Source organism: Mustela nigripes, chromosome 14 (genome assembly GCF_022355385.1).
Source record: "Mustela nigripes isolate SB6536 chromosome 14, MUSNIG.SB6536, whole genome shotgun sequence".
NCBI lineage: Eukaryota > Metazoa > Chordata > Mammalia > Carnivora > Mustelidae > Mustela > Mustela nigripes.
In genome coordinates, this window is record NC_081570.1 from 15417182 (window position 1) to 15429971 (window position 12790).

At 41.2% G+C, this 12790-nt stretch overlaps 1 protein-coding gene across 5 annotated transcripts in view; it reads right to left on the reverse strand.

Annotated features, from left to right (window-relative positions):
• USP48 (ubiquitin specific peptidase 48) overlaps positions 1-12790 on the reverse strand; it is a 95572-nt gene that overhangs the window by 19134 nt on the left and 63648 nt on the right. For all 5 annotated transcript variants that reach the window (XM_059376566.1, XM_059376565.1, XM_059376564.1 and 2 more), the window contains 6 exons: positions 7628-7752; positions 7342-7464; positions 6997-7058; positions 6446-6556; positions 4821-4951; positions 4345-4451 (listed from right to left, as the gene is read on the reverse strand). In XM_059376566.1, coding sequence (XP_059232549.1) covers positions 4345-4451; positions 4821-4951; positions 6446-6556; positions 6997-7058; positions 7342-7464; positions 7628-7752 — 659 coding nt within the window. The remainder of the gene's footprint in view (positions 1-4344; positions 4452-4820; positions 4952-6445; positions 6557-6996; positions 7059-7341; positions 7465-7627; positions 7753-12790) is intronic.

Here is a 12790-nt window from a genome sequence, read left to right on the forward strand (position 1 = left end):
AGCCTCGTCTGTGGTAAAATACTTGACCAAAAATGCTTGGGTTTATTCTACTGATCAAAGTGTCTTGTTTTTACACCCATACCATACTGTTTTGGTTAGTGTAGCTTTGTAACACAGTTTGAAATTACAAAGTGCTGCCTTTAGCTTTTTCCTTCTTTCTCGACTATTTTGGCTGTTAAAGAGCTATTGTGGTTCCATACTAATTTTAGGTTGTTTTTGTTCTATTCCTGCAAAAATGAAAAAAAAAAAAAGCCATTGTGATTTTGACAGGGATGGCACTGAATCTGTAGACTGCTTTAGGTAATACTGACATTTTTACAGTATTTTTCCAATTCGTTAGCAAGGAAGACCTTGCCATTTATTTGTGTCTTCTTCAATTTTAACAGTCTCATAGTTTCCAATGTATAGATCTTTTATCTCCTTGGTTAAATTTATTCCTGAGTTTTTTGGTTTTTTTAAAAGACTTTCTTTAGGAGAAATAGAGAATGAACAGGGAGTGGGGAGAGCAGAGGGAGGAGGAGCTGGATGGATGGCTCAATCCCAAGACTCCGACCTGAGCCAAAGGAAGGCACTTAACCAAACGAACCATCTAGGCACCCTGTATTTTCTTCTTTTTGATGGAACGGTAAAGGATATTATTTCCTTAATTTCTGATAGGTCATGCTAGTTGTATAAAAATGCAACTAATTTTTTTGTTGTTGTTTCAGTAATATGTCCAAGGTTGGGTTTCACAACTCTGAGATCAAGAGTCACATGCTCTAGGACTGCGCTAAGCAGGCGCTCTGCAACTGATTTTTTTATATTTTAATTTTTGTGCTCTCCAACTTCATGAAATAAACAAATGGAGACTGAATTCTGTTAACCCCTTTTCTGCACCTATGGAGAGGATCATGATTTTATCCGTTTTATTAATGTACTACATCATGGTGACTGATTTGCAGATGAGCCATCCTTGCATCCCTGGAATAATTCCCACTTGATCACAGTGTATGTTCCTTAAGATTTTGACAGGAGAGCAAGCGAGTAGCCCACATGCGAGTGAGTGCATGAGCAGGGGGAGTGGGAGAGTGCTAGGCAGGAAGCCTGATGCTGGCCTGGATCCCAAGACAGACACTTAACTGACTGAGCCACCCAGGCGCTCCATGTTTAGGTATTCTTATGTTGGGTGCACATTCACAAATGTTTAAAGCTCTTGATGGAATGACTCCTTTATCATTATGTAATGCCCATCCTTGTCTTTCATTACAGTCTTTGTTTTAAAATCTCTTTTCTCTATATACATAGCTTTCTACTGGTTTCCATTTGCATGGAACAGGTTCCTCCATCCCTTTACTTCTCATCTATGTATGTCCTTACACCTGACATGAGTCTCTTATAGGCAACATATGGATGGGAGATGGCTGCTGTTTTTTCTTTTAATTTATTCAGCTACTATTTTGATTGGAGAATTTAGCCCATTTACATTTTTTTTTTTTTTTTTTTTTTTTTTTTTTTTTAAGATTTTATTTATTTATTTGACAGAGAGAGATCACAAGTAGGCAGAGAGAGAGGAGAGGAAGCAGGCTCCCTGTTGAGCAGAGAGCCCGATGCGGGACTCGATCCCAGGACCCTGGGATCATGACCTGAGCCGAAGGCAGCGGCTTAACCCACTGAGCCACCCAGGCGCCCCTAGCCCATTTACATTTTTAATAGGTACATATACTTATTGCCAATTTGATTGTTTTCTAGTTCCTTTCTGTTCCTTCTCTTGCTTTCCTCCCTTGTGGTCTGATGACTTTGCTTAGTTTGTTCTCATTTTTTGTGTATATATGATAGTTTTTTGCTTTTGGTTAACATTAAGGCTCACACTAACAACTTACAAATAATACCCATATATTTTAAATTGACAGCAAGTTAAACTTAATCACATTCTACAATTGTCTTCTTGTAATCCTCCAATGATTTTTAATGTCATTTTCTACATTTTTTAATCCTTAAACTAATTCTTGCAGTTATACTCATTATTAGTAGGACTTTAATATTCAGACTAGCTTTGTACGTGATTAATCCACTTTCTTTTTATATATTTACGTTTACCAGTGAGATTTTTACTGTCACGTTTTCTTATTACTAATTGGTACCCTTTCTATTCACCTTAAGAAGTCCCATTAGTATTCCCCAGAGGGCTGGTTTAGTAGTGATGAACTTCTTTAACTTTTGCTTGTCTGCAAAATTATTGTTCCTTTAACTCTGAATGATATCCTTGCCAGGCAGAGTGCTCCTGGTTACAAGTGTTTTCCTTTTAGCCGTTTAGATATGTCATTACCACTCCCTTCTGGCATGATTTCTGTGTTGGTAAGTCTTACAGAGGTTCCCTTATATAAAACAAGTTGTTTTTCCCTTGCTACATTTAAGATTCTGACATTTTAATTATGATGTGTTGTGGTGTGGGACTTTTGGGGTTCATTATGTTTGGAACTCTCCAGGCTCTCTGGATCCAGGTGTCTGTTTCCTCCCCCAGATTACGGAAATTTTCAGCCATTATTTCTTCAAGGAAGTTTCCTGCCCATTTCTCTCTTCCCTCTTCTGGGACGAATGTTGTTGTGCCATAGGTCCCTTAAGCTGGTTTCATATTTTAAAATTCTTTTTCTTCCTTTGGGGTGCTTGGGTAGCTCAGTAGGTTAAACATCCAACTCTAAATCTTAGCTCACATCTTGATTTCAGGGTTATGAATTCAAGCCCCACACTGGGCTCCACACTGAGCATGCAGCCTACTTAAAAAAAAACAAAAACAAAAACAAAAACTTTTTTTCATTTTACTGCTCTGGCTCAGTTCTACGGCTCTCTTCCAGACTGCTTATTTTCCTTCTGCTTGATCTGGTCTCCTGTTGAAACCCTCTAGTGTATTTTTCAGATCAGTTACTGCCTTCTTTAGCTCTGTGACTTCTGTTTGGTCCTTTTAAATATTTTCTCTCTCTTTGTTGAATGAAATTTTCCTCTGTGTTCATCCATATTCTCCCAAATTCTGTGAGCATTTTTATGACCATTACTTTGAACACCTTGTTAGGTAAATTACTTAGGTCTGTTTTGTTATGGTTTTGATTTGGGGGTTTTATCTTATTCTTTCATTTTGGAACCTATTCCTGTGTTTCCTCTTTTTGCCTGACCATTTGTTAGGTGAAACAGTCTCTCCAATTCTCAAACGGGTGGCCCAGTTTAAGCACTGAACCTCATTATTTAACTTCTGACATCTATGGTATCTGTCAAATGGTCTGACTGTTTTAGACCCATGGGCCCAGAAATGCAATCCCCTATGGCCACAAGAACCCAGTGCCCCAGGGAGCTGGGGATGTGGTAGTCTGCAACAAGTGCACAGCACACTAGCATGTTAGAGTACAAAACAGCCCACCAGTGTGGGCATGAGCAAGGTGGATAATTTTAAAATGGTGCGCCCCCGCCCCTGCGGCTCCGGTCCCTGAAGGGAGTCCCAACAAGCTTTAACCCCTTTGGCAGATGCTTTAAGATGAGCAAATGAATCTCCTTCACATATGATCGAGGCGTTTTGCAAACTGCTGCCTTTGCATGGGGTCCCAGAGTAAGTCAGCCAGCACAGGACCAGGTCTGAGAAGCACCATCTCCATTCTCTACAGCCGTGTGATTCTCCCAGATGGAAGTCCCCTTGGTTTCAAAGCCAGACATTTGGAGAACTGCTTGCTCTGGTGTAGGTCCCAAGAGTAGGTCCCAGGGGGACCTGATGTGTGCCACAAACCCTTCTTTCCTCAGGAAGGAATCCACATCGTGAGATCCCTCCCCATGATGGACGGCTGTGCTGGGGGTGGTGATTTTGGTGAGATAATATCTCTGCTTCTCCTACCCATCCTGATGCGACCTCTTTATCCTTTGTGGAACAGCTGTTTAGCTAGTTCTCAAGTTCTTCCAGATGTAATTAATCCATATCTAGCTATAGATTTACTGTATCCTGGGAGGAGGTTATGTTCAGGATCTTCCTGCCAAACTCAACCATCACACTTTCTGGGTTTGTTCTTGATCTTCCGTAATAGGTACAAATATTTTTGAGGGTAGGTCCCTGGTCTCTCTTCTGTACCACTGTATTCCCTCCACACCAAGCCCATACCTGGCACACAGCTGATATTCAATAATTATTTGTGTATCAAATCAATAACTGACTAAATCCACATATAATCCCGTAAGTATTCATCTTGAATTCTTATCCAGTATGAATTCTTATGCTCTAGCTCCAAGGAAATAAAAATGTAATCTTAGGCAGGCTCTAGTGAAAATCTATCAGCCAATCAAAAAGCCAACTTGATCATTACTAGTCACGGCCACAAGAGGGACTGGTACCTTTTTGTTATCCACAACTTTATGAACATAGATGGTGGCCTGAGTATATTCACGTAGGTCCCGCTGCTGTTGACACAATAAGCCCTCTCTGCATTCTGGACAGAGTTCTAAAAAACAAAAAGAACAGAAGTAGTTGGGGAATAACTGTAAAAGAACCAAAAAACTATAAACACACAGCAAAAAGTTACCAGTGAACATTCATTAAATAACCATTACTCTTAATTCCCATTAATTATTGTATATTAATAATACCAGTAAGGAAATTCACTTACTATCAACTAGTAAACATACAAATAATGAGAGGGGTATAGAATAATTCCCATTGTGGGTGTATTTGTTTAGACCTGAATACATGATCGTTAATTTAATTTTATTTTTGATTGTTAATTTTAAATAGGGAATACAGCAGTGACACACTCTCCTTCCCTCTCTTAAAATGTCAAGTGTTAACTATACGAACAAATATGAAAACTTACTTGGCTCAGAAATATACTGTGTTTCTGAAGGGTTTGCATCTCCTACTTCAGTTCTTGTGATTTTAATTACATGATCCACAACAAAGAGCTTTTGTATCATCTGCCACTCACTGGGCCATATGAGAGCTATACTGTGCAAAAAAACACAACATGCCTTAAGACACATGGAAATTAAGAGAATTAAAATAATCCATTAGTCTCCTAAACCCAAATCGTCAAATCACTAAGACCAGTATTTAATACAGAAAAGTTAAGAAGAAAAAGATACATCATCCTCAACAAAGAACAGCAGTAAACCTCATACAAGGAGAGTGTTAGAGCAGTGAAACTCAAGATTCACATTATAGGGATCAACAGTTCTTGCAAGTCTAAATCTCAAAAACTGAAACCAAATGAAGGATAAATACCGTATGATGTCCGTTTGTAAAACCCATTTTCAAATAAGCAAAATATTACTTTGTAAATAGTACTTTCAGAGCAAGGTAACTCTCAACTTCAGGCCCAAGATGGATGTACGCAGAACAAAGGGAGGGAGGAAGGGAAGAAAGGGTAAGACTGAGGGGCCTTCAGTTTTATTTGAATTGTTTAATATTTAAGTTGCCTGGTACACACAGCTCTATTATTAAAGTTATCCTCCTGATGTCTAGCATTTACAACACCACCTGCATAGAGGAAGGAAGGAAAAAAAGAGGGAAGAACATAGAAAGAAAAAATCTTTTTTTAAAGATTTTATTTATTTATTTATTTGACAGACAGAGATCACAAGTAGGCAGAGAGGCAGGCAGAGAGAGAGGGGGGAAGCAGGCTCCCTGCTGAGCAGAGAGCCTGATGCGGGGCTCGATCCCAGGACCCTGAAATCATGACCTGAGCTGAAGATGGAGGCTTAACCCACTGAGCCACCCAGGTACCCCATAGAAAGAAAAATTAATAACTATAAGCTTCCCTAAATGATGTGAAAGTATTAACATGAATAGTAAACTCCCCACCTCTACTCTTAGTCCCAAAGGAATGACTATGTATGTGTTCCAATGTTCACAGTTTATAAGCAATATCAGAGGCATTCTATGTTCTCTTACATAGTTTTTAATTCTTTGAAAAGATAAAATGGCAATATCATGGGTAAATTTCAGACATGAGTCCTTTTGGAAGCACTTGAAGAGTGAGTGGGACAAAAATTTTGACTTTAAGACCCCAGAATTGCAAATGACCAGCCCAGTAGCTCTGCTCTGGTGCCACAGTGCCTTCCTCCTCATCTGTTTGCAGAAGCCCGGTGGCTGCAGGAAAAACGAGGACCAGCAAGCCCCTGGTGATTACGGGATGCTGGAAGAGGCAGTACTGGAACTGGCAGCTTGGGAGAATAAGACTGGGGCCCTGGGAAGGACAAGGTAGACACAAAGAGCACGGCAGCTTCAGGCAGATTCTCGCCTGCTCTATGGAAGCAGTCTTGCCCCCCCCACACCCCCTTTTTAAAGGGGAGTGCTCACTCTAGTGGAGCTTTTGAAAGGACAAACCCCACATTTCAGCAAAGGCCTAGATCCTTCATATACACTGCTTGTGTCAGATAAAAATTACCTAAGCATTCATTATTAATCACTAGAAAAATTACATGAGGAGAAGAAACTCACAGTTTAGAATCTTCTTTGGTCATGGAAGCAAATGTAAACATGAGCCCCCCGTGGGGGCACAGAAGAGCGCTGTTTCCAACCGACGACACAGGACTACATCTTGTAGGTTTTCTACTCAAGCAAGACAAGGAGGATCAATATACATCACTACCACAACCACTCAAGAGGTTTAAGATAATTATTTTTACATCTGTAATGTATTTAATTGTCAACAAAATAAAATTTTAGTACATGCTAAAAAAGTAACCATCAAAGGTACCGTGATCAGAATCCATTAATTCTTTTTTTTTTTTTTTTAAGATTTTATTTATTTATTTGACAGAGAGCTAGAGAGAGTACAAGTAGGCAGAGTGGCAGGCAGAAGGCGAGGAAGAAGCAAGCTCCTGGCTGAGCAGGGAGCCAATGTGGGGCTCGATCCCAAGAGCCTGGAATCACAGCCTGAGCTGAAGGGAGATGCTTAACTGACTGAGCCACCCAGGAGCCCCTACTAATTGTTAAAAATAGCAGAATCAACAACAAAAGAAAAGGAAATAGCAAATTTGGGGCCGTACCTAACAAACTTTCGCCATTCTTCTACGAAGAATTGTGACACAATGTATAGAACATCCGTTTCCTGGAACAAGAGAATCACATGCAAATGTCCATTAACTCACCTACATCTTTAGGGAAAATGTTTTCCCATATGCTGTCGTTCTCCTGTTTCAAGATTTATACATATAATGCAAATATAGCTCTCTGCCAAGAAATGCCAAGCTAGGGTAAACCCTCCAATTAGACAACTAAACAATGAGAATTAGAGGCGCTCTGGGTTGTTCCCAAACAGTTCATTAGGAATTTGCAAAGTGCCTTTAAAAGGTTAAAATGAATTCTATCCTACTTTATGGGGATCACTATACCTCTGGCCAGTTACTGAGACACGGTCTGTTCTTATCCTGGAACAAATTTGGAAGAGAAGTCTTTTGCTCATTTGCAATCATCTTATGTAAGGCTTCATTTTCTTCCCCTTCTCTTTCTAAAATCTGTAAGAGAATGAAACGAGAAGCAATCAACCACCCCCTGCTGACAGCACAGGACATGCCTCCTCCCTACTCCCCCCACAGAAGTACAATGTCAATTCCCCGGGAAAGTCAATCCAGGGAGGCGACATGTGATTTCCACAGGAGGCAGCACCACATTCAGTACCTTGCACTGGGAACAGCATTCTCTGTAACTTGGAAACTCGGGAGCCTTTGGAAAATACTGCTGCAGTTTACTCCAAGCCTCTTTAGAAACAAGTCTTCTTTCATTTTCAGATATGCATAACTCCCCTAAGTTAAAAAAAGATTATATTGGGGGGAGTTAAAAAAAAATCAATATAGAGCCCCCCAAATCTCCTTCAACCTAAAAAAAATTTGTAGATCCTCCTTTTTTTCTTTCCTGTAATTTACTCTTTCCTTAGTTTCAAAACTCTTTAAATTTCATCCTTAATTCTGAAGAACTAGCCATTCCTGTATGTCCTTAATCGAAGTCTGTGATTGAAACACCAGGCAATTAAAAAACAAAAAACAAAACAAAACAAAACACACACAAATGTATAAGACTAGAGCCAAGCACTTCCCATCTCTATCTCTCTACCTGTCAGTAAAGGGAGCAGTGAAAAGGGCCTTCTGGGGATTGAGGTACCCTTTGCCAGCAGGGTGGTTCAACAGCACTGTGCCTCCACTCATATCCAAATGGCACACTCGCCACTCGCCTACAGTTACCTCCACCCACTCCGGCTGGAGAAATAGGATTTTCAAGATTGGGTCCAATTTTTTTTTTTTTTAAAGGTTTATTTATTTATTTATTTATTTGACAGAGAAATCACAAGTAGGGAGAGAGGCAGGGAAGTAGTCTCCCTGCAGAGCAGAGAGCCCGATGCGGGACTTGATCCCAGGACCCTGAGATCATGACCTGAGCTGAAGGCAGAGGCTTAACCCACTGAGCTACCCAGGCGCCCAAGGTTGGGTCCAATCTTACCAGAGCCATTCTCTTACGTATCAACTCAAGTTGAAGAAGAAAACCATCTCCAGTCAAAATCTAGTTGGCTTTCTTACTACTGCTGTCACCCCAGTTCCTGGGAATCTTTGAAAATAGCAGAGGACTGAGTGCTGGGGTGGTTCAGTCAGGTAAGCTTCCAACTTTTGGTTTTGGCTCCGGTCATGATCTTATGGGTCGTGGGACTGAGTCCCATGCCAGGCTCCTGGCTCAGCAGGAAGTCTGCGGGGAGAGGCTCTCTTTCTCTCTCCACATTGCCTACCCCTGCACACTTGCTTTTCTTTGTGAAAGAAATAAATACATCTTAAAAAACAATACAAACCCAGAGGAGAACATGCTCAGCACCACCCCTTTCCCTCTTTTCCCATCACAGGAACGCCCAGGCAGCAGCAACTCCCAATCTTAAGGGCCCATATCAGTTTACTGCTTGCTGGCCCATGTCAGGCTTTCAGGGGGCCTGTCTGCCTTTCTCCACCCCTCGGCCCTTTTCTGTTTCTACATCCTGTTGTTTCAGCTGTCTCTGGTCAATTAGTGAACTGCACTTACATTATTAGGTGTAGTCATTACACACCCCCCCCCCCAAATCTTTAGGTTTTCAAAGCCATACATTTGTTTCTACCCCATATCTAAGAAAAATAAAGCCAGTAACTTTTCAAAGTACTGTCTCATCATTTTTTGCTTTACAGGTTCTATAAAATAAACACAATCAGTGAAGTTGATATACCCAGTCACCAGCGTGGATTGTTTATAACACAGCTGGGATATGACCTCAGGTCTGTCTCATCCAAACCCCCAAATTTCTAACACCTTAAAATGCATCGTCTTCCATTCTATCTCTCACTGAGCTTTGAATAACCCCAAGAAAAGATTGCTTTAGAGAACTTATTATCAGAGCAAATAGGTCACACTGTAAAAATTAATCTTCTTTCTGAGTAGGTTGTTGATTTAAATTTCCTGAGGTCATGAAGACCTATTCCAATATGTCTATCCTCAGACAACTGGGGAAGTTTTTTAAAAGGTTATCTGGAGGGGCGCCTGGGTAGCTCAGTGGGGCCTCTGCTTTTAGCTCAGGTCATGATCCCAGAGTCCTGGGATGGAGCCCCACATCCAGCTCTCTGCTTGGCGGAGAGCCTGCTTCCTCCTCTCTCTATGCCTGCTTCTCTGCCTTGTGATCTCTGTCTGTCAAATAAATAAATAAATCTTTAAAAAAATAAAATAAAAGGTTAACTGGATTACTGGATTCTAATTTAGTACATCTTTATGATGAAATATAATGCAGTCATAAAAAAGATGACAGTAGATTTCCACAATCTGATTTAAAAGAACTCCAAAGCAATTATAATTTTAAACTGGTTTCTTTCTTGCCTTCCCCCCAACAAGACTGAAGGCTGCGTTTGTGCTGAACCATGTACGTGATTCAGAAGAGGTATGTGAACAAAGGAAACAGTAATATAAACACACACACACTTTAAGGGGATTTCCTGTCACTGGGGACATGTTGCCCTAGTTATGATGGGAGGCATTTCAATGCTGGATGTGTATAAAGAACAACCTAAATTTATTTCTGAATTCAGGAGACTATTTTAATAAATCACTTCACTGCAGTTTGAGTGAATAAACAAAGTCCTCTCCCCTGTACTTCTTACCATGTTTCTAAAGTTAGTGTCCTATCATTTTTTTTTAAGGTTTTATTTATTTATTTGACAGAGACATAGTGAAATGGGAACACAAGCAGGGGGAGTGGGAGAGGGAGAAGCAAGCTTCCCACCAAGCAGGGAGCTCCATCCCAGGACCCTGGGATTACAACCCAACCCCAAGGAAGATGCTTAACAACTGAGCCACCAAGCACCCCATGTCCTATTATTTTAATAACTGCATGACTGCACATATCTGAATCCTGCTTATGACCTCACAATCACTAACTTTTACTTGTAGTATATGAATTTTTAGACTTGTATCCTGTGATAAGTATCACTTTCCTAAATTTGAAAAGAAAAAGCCAATCAATGAAATTCATCCTGGAGCAACATCTCTCAACACAAGATCAAATCAGCCATGAGAGATCAAATTCACCAAATATACTGGTTAACCTAATCCCCAAGTATTCTTCCAGTAAAAAACAGGAATCTAGTAAACAATGAGTTTAGACTGTGTATAAATATCCTCACCCACAAAATCTAGGTCTAAACTGCCCAACTGCAAAGCAAATTTTGCAATAAGAAAGGTTTAGGGATGCCTGGGTGGCTTAGTCAGTTATGTGACCATCTTTTTTTTTTTTAAGATTTTATTTATTTGACAAACCGAGATCATAAGTAGGTAGAGAGGCAGGCAGAGAGAGAGGTGAGGAAGCAGGTTCCCTGCCAAGCAGAGAGCCAGATGCGGGACTCGATCCCAGGACCCTGAGATCATGACCTGAGCTGAAGGCAGAAGCTTAACCCACTGAGCCACCCAGAAGCTTAACCCACTGAGCCACCCAGGTGCCCAAGTGTCCACCTTTTGATTTCAGTTCAGGTCATGATTTCAGGGTCCTGGGATCAAGCCCCATGTTGGGTGGGATCCACCACCCATGGGGGGTGGTGTTGGTTGGGGGGAAATTCTGGCTCAGCAGGGAGTCTGCTTCTCTCTGCTCGTCCCCCAGCTCATTACCATGCAGACACTGTCTCAAATAAATAAATTTTATTTAAAAAAAAAAAAAAAAAAAAGGTTGGGGCGCCTAGGTGGCTCAGTCATTAAGCATCTGTCTTTGGCTCAAGTCATGATCCTGGGGTCCTGGCATCAAGCCCTATACCAGGTTCCCTGCTCAATGGAAAGTCTGCTTCTCCCTCTTCCACTGTCCCTGCTTGTGTTCCCTCTCTGGCTGTCTCTCTCTCTCTCTCTAAGAAAGGAAGGAAGGAAGGAAGGAGAAGGGAAGAAAGGTTATCCACTTAAATAAATACAAAATGAACTGGGTAAAAAAGCTTGATGCATACATAGCATATACAATAAATACTGAACTCTATGGCAGCAGTAAATCTCCTAATGGAATATAATCCAGTGATTAACTCACATAAATCTCTGATGTATTAAATATACACAGGTCTTTATAGATATTCTGGGATTTCACAGTAAAAATATGCAAATTCACAATAAGGACATCCAGATAAAAAAAAAAATTCTGAAACTGGATTTTCAGTGCCTCCTAAATAACATTAAACCAGGGCGCCTGGGTGGCTCAGTGGGTTAAAGCCTCTGCCTTCGGCTCAGGTCATGATCTCAGGGTCCTGGGATCGAGCCCCGCATCAGGCTCTCTGCTCAGCAGCGAGCCTGCTTCCTCCTCTCTCTCTGCCTGCCTCTTTGCCTTCTTGTGATCTCTCTCTCTGTCAAATAAATAAATAAAATCTTTAAAAAAAAAAAAAAAACAAAACAAAACAAAAAACACAACATTAAACCAGAGTAAAGGGATTTTTATTTATTTATTTATTTGTTTGTTTGACAGACAAAGATCACAAATAGGCAGAGAGAGAGGAGGAAGCAGGTCCCCTGCTGAGCAGAGAGCCTGTTGCGGGGCTCCATCCCAAGACCCTGGGATCATGACTTGAGCTGAAGGCAGAGGCTTTAACCTACTGAGCTACCTAGGTGCTCCAAGGGACTTTTTTTTTTTTTTTTAATTCTAAGGATTTGAGAGAGAGTGTCTGTGTGTGTGGGCATATGCGCATGTGGGGGGAGGGGCTGAGTAAGCCCTCTCTGGGGAGAGTCCTAAGGAGATTCCCTACTGCATGCACAACCCTGAGATCATGACCTGATCCAAAACCAAGAGTTGGACACTTGCTTAACTGACTGAGCCTCCTAGGCGCCTCCAGAGTAAAGGGATTTTTTAAAAAATTTATAAAATCATGATGATGGATAAAGAAAACACTGCGGGAGCCGTGCCAACAAAAAGTTTTGAAGCTTAAGAGGAAATCGATGGGACACAAGAAAAATGAATTTTAAATTGGCAAAAGTCAGGAAGTAACCAGATTCACTACATTGCAGAAGTGCCCCCAATGACCCAGGAATTGGGAGCACACAGAAGCACAGATGGTATTAAAAAGCAGGTAAATGGACCGCAAGTCTGTACTTAGGAGGCAGTAAATTCTCAGTCCCTTCCTCATGCTCTAAGCCACTCTATCCACAGAATACCACAGGCTTCTCTGACAACACTCAGCCTCAGGCCCCTGCACTGGGGAACAAAGTGCGCAGATGAATGTGGGCACGAACTGAGATGGAGTTAAGTGTTTCCACACAGAAGGCAGAGGCTCCCAAACCCTCTTGTCTCTCACGACCCCAGAGCTCTGACAGTCCAGTCAGCAC